The 13213-nt window shown below is 53.3% G+C and overlaps 1 protein-coding gene across 1 annotated transcript in view; it reads right to left on the bottom strand.

Annotated features, from left to right (window-relative positions):
• Window positions 1-4582: 4582 nt before the first annotated feature.
• The window catches only part of MAN1C1 (mannosidase alpha class 1C member 1), a 130785-nt gene continuing 122154 nt past the window's right edge, over window positions 4583-13213 (bottom strand). The window contains exons 9-12 of the mRNA XM_080657850.1: window positions 10222-10441; window positions 7539-7711; window positions 6215-6330; window positions 4583-5316 (exon numbers count right to left, since the gene is read on the bottom strand). Of these exons, the coding sequence (XP_080513976.1) occupies window positions 5169-5316; window positions 6215-6330; window positions 7539-7711; window positions 10222-10441 (657 nt within the window). The 3' untranslated portion in view covers window positions 4583-5168. The remainder of the gene's footprint in view (window positions 5317-6214; window positions 6331-7538; window positions 7712-10221; window positions 10442-13213) is intronic.

Here is a 13213-nt window from a genome sequence, read left to right as displayed (position 1 = left end):
AAGGTACCTATAGATGCCATCCCAACATCTAAGTCCCTCTGTTCTACTCTGGAGCGGTTACAACTCCAGGACGCAGATACAAGGCAGACACCAAAGGAGTGGCCATTAACTGAGGCCTTGCTACTCCCAAGTGCGGTCCCAGGACCCACAGCATCAGCTTCTCCTGGAAGGCTGTTAGAAGTGCAGGATCTTAGCCGAAACCGGTTTGGCTCAGTGGATAGAGCGTCAGCCAGCGGACTGAAAGGTCCCAGGTTCGATTCCGGTCAAGGGCATGTACCTTGGTTGCGGGCACATCCCCAGTAGGAGGTGTGCAAGAGGCAGCTGATCGATATTTCTCTCTCATCGATGTTTCTAACTCTATCCTTCTCCCTTCCACTCTGTAAAAAATCAATAAAATATATATATTAAAAAAAAAAGTGTAGGATCTTAGACTCCATGTCAGAGCCAATGAATACAAACCTGCATTTTTAAAAAAATCCTCACCCAAGGATATTTTCCCATTGATTTTTAGAGAGCGTGAAAGAGAGAGGGAAAGACAGAGAGAAACATCGATGTGAGAGAAACACATTGATTGGTTGCCTCCTGCACTCCCCTAACCAGGGCCCAGGCTGGGGAGGAGCCTGCAACCTAGGAACATGCCCTTGACCAGAATCGAACCCAGGACCTTCTTTGGTCCGCAGGCTGACGCTCTGTCCACTGAGCCAAACGGGCTAGGGCTGAATCTGCATGTTAACAAGATCCTCAGGTGGTTCAGGTGCACATTCAAGTTTGAGAAGCTCTGATTTAAGAGACAGGCTGAGTGGGATCAATATATTGTCCCAAATATAGGAAACTAAACAGGTATTTTTAGATACAAAATAAAAGGCATTGGAGTGTGTTTTTAGGGATAGACCCCAAGGGGGCAGCTGCGGGGAGCTGGCCCATTTCCCATCTCCAGCACCTTCTCAAACCACGAAGTGTGACCTCCCCAAAGCACAAGGAACAGAACCGAGAATCCCATTTTGGATCTCGGGGATGCTGTTTTTAAATCAGATGTTCTGTTTCTGCTTTTCTTTCCAACGCATTTGGCTATTGAACTTTGTAACTTGCCAAAGACACAATACGGTGCGTGAAGCCAGTCCGAATAAGCAAGCAGTCACTTAAAGAGAGACATCTGGAAAACGACCGTGTCCCCCTCTTCCCAGGGGTGCGATGCTCTGCAGGCCAGTGCCTGGAGCCAGGTGCTAGTGAAGCTTTCTGGGAAGGAACCAGCATCAAGCTGTTACATGATGAGAACAGGTGCAAAAGGGTTCCGTCACAGCGAGGGCAAAAAGGAGGCTTCAATGAGCCCAGCATCTCGCTGACCCCGGCTCCGAAGGAGGGTCTACGCAGGGCCTGGTTCTGGAGCTTGGATTCTGCTTCAGTGAGGATGACTCATCCTTTAATTCCTCTCTCCTCTCAGCCTACCCTGGGTCTTACTTATTTTTTTTTTTATCCCTGGGATGGAGTTAAATTGCCTAAAGGACGATGTTTCTTCACCTGCAAGGGCCCTCCTGGAGGATGAATTTTAAAATATTCATTTTTACAACTTGCTCCCAGCAATAACAGAGAAGATGGAGAAGATGAGATGCTTGGGGAGGAGAGGAGGACAGTGACATGGGCCCAGCGGGGAGCCTGGGGCCTCGGGGAACTTGGAAGTGACTCTGCAGTTGGGAGATATTCCAGGAATTGACTCTGGGGAGCTGGATAGAGGGAAAGGAATGGCCAACTATGCTCTCGTAACTCTCTTTATGATACTGAAAGACACTGAAGCAAAACCTTCCAATGGTCCACTGCTGGTGCCCAGCCCCGTGCAGGTCTATTATTTTGGTAGCAACTTCATTTTTTTCTCCAGTCGAGATGCCCTGCCCTCCCTTGGCTGGGGCACACGACACAGGCAAGGCCAATTGGACACTCATGTCCTGAAGGGAAAGGCCGGATCTGGAAACACTTGGATTCACCTGTCCTGGTGGCGTGCCTGGGGAGCCTGCCTCTGGCTCCCGCAGCCTGGATCCCTGGCCAAATCCTCTTCCTTGTCCTTCTTGAAGTCTGGCTGTTCACTCTCTTGAGATTTCATGAGCCTCCCCAAGGCATTTCAAAGCATTATTATTATTATTATTACTAGGGGCCCAGTGCACAGAATTCGTGCATGGGGGTGTGTGTGTGTGTCCCTCAGCCCAGCCTGCACCCTCTCCAATCTGGGACCCCTCGAGGGATGTCCGACTGCCCATTTAGGCCCAATCCTAAACGGGCAGTTGGACATCCCTCTCACAGTCCAGGACTGCTGGCTCCCAACTGTTCGCCTGTCTGCCTTCCTGATTGCCCCTAACCGCTTCTGCCTGCTAGCCTGATCACCTCCTAACCACTCCCCTGCCAGCCTGATTGATGCCTAACTGCTCCCCTGTCAGCCTGATTGCCCCTAACTGCCCTCCCCTGCAGGCCTGGTCACCCCTAACTGCCCTCCCCTGCAGGCCTGGTCCCCCCCAACTGCCCTTCCCTGCAGGCCCGGTCGCCCCCAACTTCTCTCCTCTGCTGGCCTGGTCACCCCTAACTGCCCTCCTCTGCAGGCTTGATTGCCCCCAACTGCCCTCCCTTGCAAGCCTGGTCCCTCCCAACTGCCCTCCCCTGCAGGCCTGGTCACCCCTAACTGCCCTCCCCTGCAGGCCTGGTCCCTCCCAACTGCCCTCCCCTGCTGGCCATCTTGTGGTGGCCATCTTGTGTCCACATGGGGGCAGTCATCTTGTATGTTGGAGTGATGGTCCATTTGCATATTACTCTTTTATTAGATAGGATTATTATTACTGGGAGTTGGCTTCTATTTGTAGCTAAGAACCCCAATGCCCAGCAATCGGGGCTTAGACCCATCGCATGAGACAGCACATGAGGGAACACTGTGCAGTGAGATGAATATGTATTTGCTGACATGAAAATATGTCCATAATACATAGTTTAGCACAGAAGCAGATTGTAATAAAACAGGGTGCACAGTATTTACAGAAAATATATCCTGCACATTCACAGAAAAAGGTCTAGAAGAAAATATAATGGCATTCACCTTGGAGGGCCGGACAGTGAATGCTTTTTCTTTAAGCTTATCTTTATTTTCCAGCCTTTCTATAGTGTTTGTGTAATGTGTTCTTCTGTTTTCCTTCCTTCCTTTTTTTTTTTAAATCCTCACCCGAGGATATTTTTCCCATTGATTTTTAGAGAGAGTTGAAGAGAGAGGGAAAGACAGAGAGAAATATCAATGTGAGAGAAACACATCGATGGGTTGCCTCCTGCACATGCCCTGACCAGGGTACGGTAAGTGCCCTCAACCAGAATCAAACCCGGGACCCTCTGGTCCGCAGTCCGATGCTCTATCCACTGAACCAAACTAGTTAGGCTGTTTTTGTTCATTTTTATGGGAACAGGTGAGTCGCCAAAGCCATGGGTTCAGGAGTGAGGTGACTCGTGGACTCAGGCAGTGACTTGTTCGCCCAGTGCCAGGGCTCCTGCGGCAGGTGAACTCACCGACAGCTCTGGCTGCTGCGTGAGAAGCGGCTGGAAACACCAGAGTTCTGTCCCCACTTCCCACACCGGCAGGCAGTGGCCTCCCACGTAGTCTCACAGCAACCTCGTGAGGTGCAGGAAAAGATGACCCAGAGAGGTGAGTGCCCTGCCCTGGGCCCCACCCCCAGGGGCTCCTCGGGTTCGTAACAGCCAATGTGAAGTGGCTGAGCATGCGGCAGGGCTCACAACGTCCCTGTGAAGTCAGCGGTGTGGCCAAGCTGCAGAGGGGGGAGGGGCGGGGGGAGGACCAGCGCTCACCTCACTGTTGGGACCTGGATTCCTTTCAGGGGGCCTCAGGGAAGCAGGGGATGGTCACAGGGGAGAGTGGATTTGTGGGTGCTCATCCCACTGTTCCTTCTTAGCTTCTAGGCCTCAGCTTGAAGGCTATCTGGTCAGGGAGGCTCTCCTTGACCCCCAAGATAGGCCCTAGCCGTTGGTACTTCAGCGGTTTGTCTCCTTGGCAGCATTTCATACCGTGTCACCCGCAGGCGCGTCATTTACTGGGCTTCCGCCTCCTAGGCTTCCTGAGGGCAGGGTCTCTGGCATCTCCCCACGCCCGACCCCGTGGCCCTCACCGAGCAGCTGCTGAAGGATGGAGCACAGGAACACAGGACTGGGGTGGTGGGCAAATCACAGGGGCTGGGTCACCTCTGCCTTCATGGGCTGCGTGACCTCAGGCAAGTTGCTGCCTCTCTCTGGGCCTCTTCCAAGCCTTGACCTAAGTATAAATATCCAACTCTTTCAAAGTTTTTTCCCCTTTCCGAATATATTAGGTCCTATTTAAGGGAAGGTAATAGAAGTTGGAGTCATTTACTAAATTATGTAAACCAGTGGTCGGCAAACCGTGGCTCGCGAGCCACATGCGGCTCGTGAGTCGCGGTTTGCCGCTCTGTTGACTAATGAGTTTGCTGACCACTGCCTTAAACCAACTGCTGGTTGATTTTTCTGAAAACATTGCAATAGTTTTCTCAGGAATCACTGATGTGCAACGAACCCAATCGTATTTCTTATTCAATAAACTCTTTTATTGTAAGTTTTCAGATTTCTCCATTACAATAATGAAAATAGCGCTAGTATTCATAACACTTAAACCCAAATCAAAGGGGAACCCCTCCTCAAATGATAAGGTAAATGACAGGTAACTGAACGAATAGTAAATGTTGGGCAAGAGGCATTTAAAATATAGAAATAAGGTCAAGGTTTTTGTACGTGTACAAATACTTTAAGGTTTAGTTGGTCAAGGTGATTGTTTTTGAAAGCATGGGATTTTGAAAACTAACTTACACTTTGTGATAAAACACAACTGAAGAGAAAAGGCAAAATCAAGCAAAACCCAAAATACCCCGACACGAAAGGAAGTGAACCAAATACACGGGGTCGATACGGAAACCTCCAGTCCTTTGGCCCTGGAATGGCAACTGAGTGGGTTTCATAGAAATTCTCCGTAGAAAGGAATGTCTGGGCCTGGTGTGACATGGCTGTCTCCCGGGCCTGTCTCCTCACAGAGGAGAAGAAGAGGCATGTCTGGAGTGGGGCCTACGTTCCCAATCCCTTTGAGAACAGTCCCCAAACCTGAAAAGGCGAGGCGTCCCTGAGGCTCAGGGCGGCAGGGAGCTGGGGTCAGAGTTGGCCCCCACCCTGCCAGCGCTGTCCGAGTGGTTCACAGGCAGCGGGTGGGCCTCCGTGTTGAACACCCAGTCTTCCAGGGACAGCATGTCATCTTCAGAGAACAGAAGATAGAGATACCTGTGCCAGGCAGGGCGGGGCGAGACACAGCTGTCAGTGCTCTGGGAACAGGGCTCCGGGAATGAACCTCGGGGGCCTCTGCAACAGGCCTGTGGCTACGGTGCAGGGCGGGCCAAGACCCCACATCCACTCAGAGGGTTGGACCCAGGGAGGATGCTGTGGATGCCGAGAAGAGCACTGGGCTTGGGGCCGACAGCCCTGGTTTAATCCTGGCCCTGCCCCAGCCCTCACACCCAACAGCTTCATTCAGGCCTTTCCCACCTGCTCTGTGGGAGTCCTGCCAGGACACCGTAGGGCCTGGCTTCTCCTTCCTGTGCAGGGTGGCCTGAGCCCGCACTGGTCCAGGCTCCTGGGCTGCTCCCCTGTGTGCCCCTCATGTTAGGGCACTAACATGAACAGGGAGTGGTGACTCCAGAACCCCAGCTTCCCAAGCCCTGTGGGTTATTAGAAGGAATGGACATTCCAGTTCACCCTAAAGGGTTAAGGCTCAAGGGTGTTGCTCTGGGGAACAGCAAGGAACCCGGGGAACAGCGCAGCAACGCTGCAGAGGAAGCCACCAGCATATCGACACCATCACCGTTCTTCTTACTTTGCAGAAGGAGCTTAGTTTACGGAACTTAAGGTACCTGAGGAGACAGGTTACACAACTGAACTTGTCCCACAGCTAATACTTCAGGGGGTGGAGTCCAACCCAGTCTCCCTCTCTGAGTGGAAACTGGCCTGGCCCAAGGCTCACCCATGGGGCGGGGTCTCACACTATGCTAAGGCCCCACCCCTAGGGCCCCCTTCCTGTGACTGCAGACCCTGGCTCTGGGGAAGGGACGGACTGCTGACCGCCCGCCTCCCTAGGAAAGCCGCGTTGTCCGCAGGGAAGAACGGTGACCAAGCCCCGACTCACTTTAGTGTCTCCGCTAGAAAGAAGGTCTGCTGCTTGTTGTCGTGGTTGGGGATGCTGCTGTACACGTCCTGGATCCCGGCGAAACCTGCTTCTGTCCGACAGTATTTCTCCAAGGCCTGGGTGTGGGGAGAGGAGAGGACCCCCAAGCTCGCCAATAGGCAGGCCCCTGACCCCTCAACGGGGGGCCCCTGGTGTTTGTGGAAGCAGAAGGCCGAACTAGTCTCAAGGTTCAGCGCCTGCTGCCAGGCTGGGGGTCCTGATGCCAGGAGCTCAGTCCCAATGGGAGAGCTGTGCCCGAGCTCTCCACCTGGGTGAGCCTAGAGGAGGCTTCTTTCTGCCTCTCATGGAATAGACTGATGTCAGACTTGCCCAGTGGGGACAGAGGAAGGCGCTGGTGGTGTTCAAGGGCTGGGATGTGGGACTGTCATTCCAGGATTCTCCGTGAAGACGTGGTCCCTGGGCTGGAGGTGGGCAGGCCATGGGCTCTCTGTCTTTTGTATAGAAATGCATTTTTCACCTACTGAGGGTTTGCAGATGGGGCCCAGAAGCACAGACACTTGGCCTTCAGAGGCCAAGAACTAGGCCTTAGGGAAGCAAGAGACTCTGGCCAGAGAGCCACGACAATGATCCTGAGCAGGCCTGTGCCCACCTGAATATGACACTCTCCCAGGACATTATCTGCCTCTGAGAGCAGTGGGTGGGGAAGGAGGGGAGGACAGAGAAGGCTCAGCATCCATCAAGGAACCTTCCAGAGTCCCCATACCTGCCTTTGACACTTGCCCTAAAGTGGGCATGAGATTTCCCCTAGGTAGCTGGGGACAAGAGGAGAGATGGGTGGGGTGAGTGGGTGGGTGAGCAGAGCCCAGAGAGGGCAGGGGTGGCAAGGGGCTGGGCTGGCTCTGGGGAGAGGAGGGAGGGGAGCTGCTGGCCTGGCCACCGTTCCTGTTTGAGAGGAGACATCTGAGGCATTGGTCCAGGCTTCAGGGTCAGAAAGCAGTGACCGCATGGGCCCGGGCCCCCTTGGCCGCTGCCCTGTCTTTGTCCCTCTAAGTTTGCTGGCACCGGGGCCAGGGCCCCAAGGCTACAGGCCTCAGAACCCTCTTCAAGTTCCTGGCTTGATTGTACCCAGCTGGGGATTCCTGGCTCTGCAACTATAAACTTGACCCTTGATTTCTGAACTTTAGCCAGATGCCAACCTGGCTTGACCTTCCTCTCAGCACCTGAGCCACGGGGTTTTGGACTCTTGACTTCTCAGGGGCACCTGCCACCCGTTTAAGCCTCCTCACCCTCCTTCCACCAGCCCAGCCCAGCCCAGCCCACTCACCATCACCACTTCCCAGCCCCACTCCCGGTAGATGGGGTTGTGGGTCTGCCGCCATAAGTACATGTAGCTCTCCACCACCTCGGGTCTCAGGATGTAGTAGCTCTCGCTCAGCTGCGTGGCCACGGCCTCTTTGCCGGAGTTAAACCAGAAGGCCTCGGGCCCCAGTTTGGTATCTGTGGAATGACCAATCAGAGGGCCTGGGTCAGAGCGCCCACCTGCTGCCCAGGGTAGATCTGGGGGTGATGGTTGGTGATGGAGGGTGTGGGGTGGCCTGCCTGGATTGCCTGATAAGGCTGCGCCTGGCAGATATACAACTTCCCTCTTGGCCCAGACTGGCCAAAGCAAGACCCTTGAGGCCTCAAAATGTTGAAATTTTAGAATTTGAGAATCCAAATGAACTACCCAGCAGTCTGGGGAGACAAAGGTTGGGGTGGTGCTCCCTAACTGTGTATTTCGAGATATAAGCCCTGCAAGATGTTAATCAGAGCTCAGCCAAGACAGGTTCCAGGTTTAAACACATTTGGAGAGCAGTGGGTTAAAAAAGTAAAACAGCCTCACTCATGCAGGACTCATCAGCTCCTTTAATGTGCTCATCCGCAATGAAGCTTCTCCACAGACCTCAGGAAGCTGCTCTTAGCTCCTCTCAGAACCAGCCTTCCAGAGGTGACAGTTTGGGAGGCTGCTGACATGGAGATGAGGGAAAGACCCGCCCAGAACACGCACACTCATACTCGGGCAGAGGGAGCTGACGGAGCAAGGCTGGTGAGGTCTGGCTTTGCTGCTGCCATTGTTTTGTTCGTTTGTGGACAATTTACTGCCATTCCTGTTTTGTGGATGACCACAATTATATAACCACTACCGCAGCCACCACTGGTGATTTCAAAGGCTGTGCTGGGTGCTTTACTACTTCAATCCTTAAAGAAGTGTGTTCTCGGTGAGGGAGGTGTCATTATCCCTTTACCATGCATGTGGGAACTGGGGACCAGAGAGGCTAAGTAATCTGTCCAGGGGAACGCAGCATGCTATGGCTGGGCTGGGGTGTTACCCGGATTTGTCTGATGCCCCCTCCCTGGGCTGTGTCCTCTCTCTTTCCCTTCTGAGTCTGACTCTCCAGGCCTAAAGTTTAGAGTATGTGGGTTGGGTCTTCCTTTCTTTAATGCCCGCACATCCTGTCCAGGTTGGCCGAGGGTCTGGTTCTGGTTCTATTGTGAGCCCTTCCTCCCCAACCATGGTTCAGGACCCAAGAGGCCCCGAGTTGTTTTTCCTCAAAGCACGGGCTTTGCAGGATGTCCTACTCTTCTGTGGAGGGCGTCCTGGGAGAGGAATTAGCCAGACCCAGGCCCTTCTGATCCTCTCCGCTGGTGCAGGCACTCCTACCATCAGAAAACAGTCGTCTTGCCAAGCTGCTAATGGGGTGAGGGCGAGAGCGCCTCTTGCAGCCGCCCGCGGACGAGCCAGGCTGGCTGGAACAATATGCTCTATCACGCGGGCTGTCTTTTATGGTCGGGGCTGATTGTCGCAGACAAATAGCAAGCTTTTTATTATTCCTGAGATTTCCTATTTGTTTATGGTGCTGACAGAGAGAGCTCTTTGAGGGGACTTGAAGATCAGTTTTAGGAGCCGTTTTGAATTGCTAGTTTTCTGAACAGCTCAGTCAGGATTCAGCTGCTGCGTCACAGACACAGCTCGGTGGACCTAACAAACCCTCCCAGGCTGCTGGCTGAGGGCGCTGGCAATGTGTTTTCTGGGATCAGGTAGAGACCCCATCCTGGAGACCCGTGTTACTGTTCACATTGAACCGACAAGAAAACGGAGGCCACCAGCTGGGGAGTGGCAGAGTGGCACCTGAACCAGGAATTTTTTACTACAAATCTTGGGTCATCTCCTCCAGCCAAGACTGGGGTTAAACTCTAAGTAGTGGGCACCTCCTGGGGCCCTGGGGGGCTGGGGATAGCGCGGAGGGCCGCTGTTCAGAGGCAGCACACAGGAGGGAGCTGAGCATCAGGAGACCTGGGTTCTGGCCTCCACTCACAGCGGTGACTTCGGCTCTGGACTGACTCAGTTTCCCATGTGTAAATGAAAGTCGGGTTCATGTTCTCTAACGTGACTTCTGACTCTGGCATTTGACCATATTGCATGAGTGCTGAGCGGATGGTCAAGAAGCGCTCAAGCTTGGATCTAAGAGGGTGATAAAAGGTGGTGCTAGGAGGTGCCCAGCCCCACTAAATGGAGGGGTTCTGGGGAGGAGAAGCAGAGGTGCTAGGGGGTCGGGGGTCAGGGAGAAGGAATTCTCTAGGCTCGGGAGGCCAATGTTTCTGCCTCAGGGGCCAGAGGACCCTCTGCTCTGTGCCCCACTCATAGGGCCACGTCATGTGATCTGTGGCCACATCATCCCTGAGCCTCAGTTTCCTCATCTTGTTGTGAGGTTCAGCAATGACATATTAAGTGCTGAACAATACCTGGCACACACAAAGGGCTAATACATCACCCTATTTCCCCTTTAATTTAGGTTACAACCTCAGTGCATAGACACCATGTCCCTTGTTCTAATCCTGCCTAACTGCAGAAGGCGAGACTTCCCTAAGACCACGGCTCCCTGCACTCGCCCACTCTGCCGGACTTCCACTTCTTCCTGGTGTCTAGCCTCGGTGTGTCCTGCCGGCCTGTCCCCTGGCAGGGTTACCTGAGCGGTCGTACGACTCGTGGCACGTCTTAGTGATCTGGGCTGCGAGCTCTCGGTAGTGGGCCCTCTTGTCCTCCTCAGCATCCTCAGCGCCCAGGGCGATCATGCCCCCGGAGAAACAGGCCAGGTGCCCCATCTTGTGGTCCAGGTTCCCCCCGCGCCACTCGGCAATGTAGGTCAGCCCCCCGGGAGACACATTCACCAAGTGGGTCTCTATTGCCTGGGAGCAAGGTGGGAATTGGGTAGGGAGAGGGGGTGTGGGAGGGCACAGGGAAGGAGTGGAGAGGACAGAAAGTGAGTATTTGCAGACAGCAGCAAACGCGGCTCTACTGAGCCCTCCATCCCAGCCAAAGGTGGCCCACTGACCTCGGCGGCCGCTGGCCCTGATGGGGCCCATGGGAGCTCTGCCACTCGCCCAGCTGAGGCCTGCAGCCTGCTGGAGGCTTAGACATAAGGCAGCTCCCCAGGGTGAGTCTCTTACACAGACTTGAAGATCTTCTACATACAAAAAGTTTCAAAATATCTTTAAGAATTATTACCCTCCTTGGTTAGGGAAGCTTAACCCGTGGATGGGCTTCAGGGTGTCACAAATGCCCCTGAAATTGTACACGACACTTTTGTGTATGAGCATTTTCTTTTTCTTAAAAAATTGTTTTTATTGATTTTAGAGAGAGAGGAAAAAAGAGGGAGAGAGAGAATGAGAGAGAGAGAGAGAAACATTGATGTGAGAGGGAAACATCAATCAGCTGCCTCCTGCATGTCCCCTACTGGGGATTGAGTCTGCAACCTAGGCATGTGCCCTGACTGGGAATTGAGCTGTGCCCTTTTGGTGCATAAGATGATGCCAAACCAGCTGAGCCCCACCAGCCAGGGCTGTATGTGCATTTTAAAAAAATATATATTTTATTGATTTTTTTACAGAGAGGAAGGGAGAGGGATAGAGAGTTAGAAACATCGATGAGAGAGAAACATCGATCAGCTGCCTCCTGCACACCTCCCACTGGGGATATGCCCGCAACCAAGGTACATGCCCTTGCCTGGAATCGAACCTGGGACCTTTCAGTCCACAGCCGACGCTCTATCCACTGAGCCAAACTGGTTAGGGCTGTATGTGCATTTTCATGGGACAAGGGCACATATATTTCATCAGATTCAAAACAAGACAAGAAAACGATAGAAAATTGAGAGATGCTCTCTACCGTCCCTCATTACACGCCTTCCCATTAATGCCCAGGACAAGCCAGGTAGTCTGCAGTGCTCTCCACAAGAGGCCGAGTGCCTTGTCCCAGGTCATGCAATCATACCAGGACTGGGACAAGGACCCCCAGATGCCCAAGACTCCTCGGGTTCAAATCCCATCTCTACCAGTTTGGAGCTGTGTGACTCTGGGCGGGTTCTATGTTCTCTCCATGCTGTAACTTCCTTGCGTATAAAATGTGGGTAAGAACATGAACCACTTCATAGGGTCATGAGGATTACATGGGATGTGTTGTAGAGCTCAGCCGATTTCCCAGCACAGAGAGAGTCCTCAATAAACGGCCTTCACAGTTCCTCTCCAGTCGGCCCCCTGCCCTCCCTCCTCAGCCCCACTGGGCTCTTCACTCCTGCACCGCAGCTCCAATGAGCATTTTGTGAGCACCTCCTTGCTGCCAGGGCTGTGGAGGTGCAAGGGATACAGCCCCGAAGATGGGCCTGGACCCTGCCTTAGGGAGCTCACTCGTGAGCACAGAGACTTCCCCCAAAATCAATACACACGAATATCACGATTTGTGATCAGCATTTTGAATGAAACAAATCAAGGGGACAGGCCAGGGAAATGTGGGGAGGGGGTCCTGCTTTGCAGTGAGGTCAGAGGTCTCTGCTATGGTGATGTGCGTGAAGCAGATGAGGGTTCCTGCCTCAGGCTTTGCCCGCTGCTCCCGTCCCACTGCTAACTCTAGCCCGGCCTTGGGGCCTCTTCGGGGTGCGTCCTTGGAGAGGACAGCTTAGCCCACACCACTGCTGCCACGTTATTCTACTATCCCACTATCTTCCTACATGGTGCTGTCCCCACTCTGTGTACACATGTTCATGTATGTTTCTATGGAACGTGTCTCTCCCAGGACTCTGAGTGGCGTGTGACAGCAGAAGCCACCACCAGCCATCTCCAGCCAGGGCCTGGCATACAGAAGGTGCTCAAACCCAACTTGCTCCCTGAGTGTTTTTTCCTTCTTCTCTGTAAGGTCTGGCCGGTGGGTTGGCTGCAGGAACCTCACCGAGCAGCAGAGGGGGAAGCAATGTTGATGGCCAGGCCAGGGCACCTGCTCATGTGGGGAGGAGGCGTGGACAGCTGGCCACGGCTGGGCAGAGCTGGGTCCAGGCAGCTGCTCTGCATCCCTGAGCATGCAGGTGCAGGGGTGGGCTGGCAGGTCTAGTCCAGGTGCAGAAACATGGTTCAGTTACCCATTGTTAATGCTTGGGAGAGAACAAACATGAGTTGGAGGGGATCCCAGAAAGTCTCACACTGCAGCCGAAAATCTTCATCTTCAAGACTGTCTCCCATAGGTTATTTCTATTTGGGGTTGACCCCAAGCTAAGTAACTTTGGTAAAGAGGAAATGATAACGCAGTTTCTCTTTGAAGAGACAACTGAGATAGCAGATGCAAAGATAAAAATAACAACACAAAAAAACAAGGCTTCTAAAACTGAGAGAAACACAAGACAGCACAGGCTGGCCATGGAGTGGTCAGCAGGCTTAAATCATGGCCAGAGACATAGCCAAGAGCTGACGGAGAGGCAGGCTGTGCTGGAACCCCAGCTCTGCATTTTGAGAGTTGGGCGACTCTGGGCAATTTATTCCACTTTTCTGAAGACTCCCTTTCTTCACCTGTAAAATGAGACTAATTTCTGGGCTGGCTGTGAGGCCGTTCAGAGGCTCTGGCTTCCTTAGCCTCCTGGATGACACCCTCCCCCCTGCGTCGTCCGAGAGGGACTTCGGCAAGCCAGGCCCCTC

The sequence above is a fragment of the Plecotus auritus genome, assembly GCF_963455305.1.
Source record: "Plecotus auritus genome assembly, chromosome: 2".
NCBI lineage: Eukaryota > Metazoa > Chordata > Mammalia > Chiroptera > Vespertilionidae > Plecotus > Plecotus auritus.
Note: the sequence above shows the minus strand (reverse complement) of the source record. Positions and strands in the feature narration are given on the sequence as shown.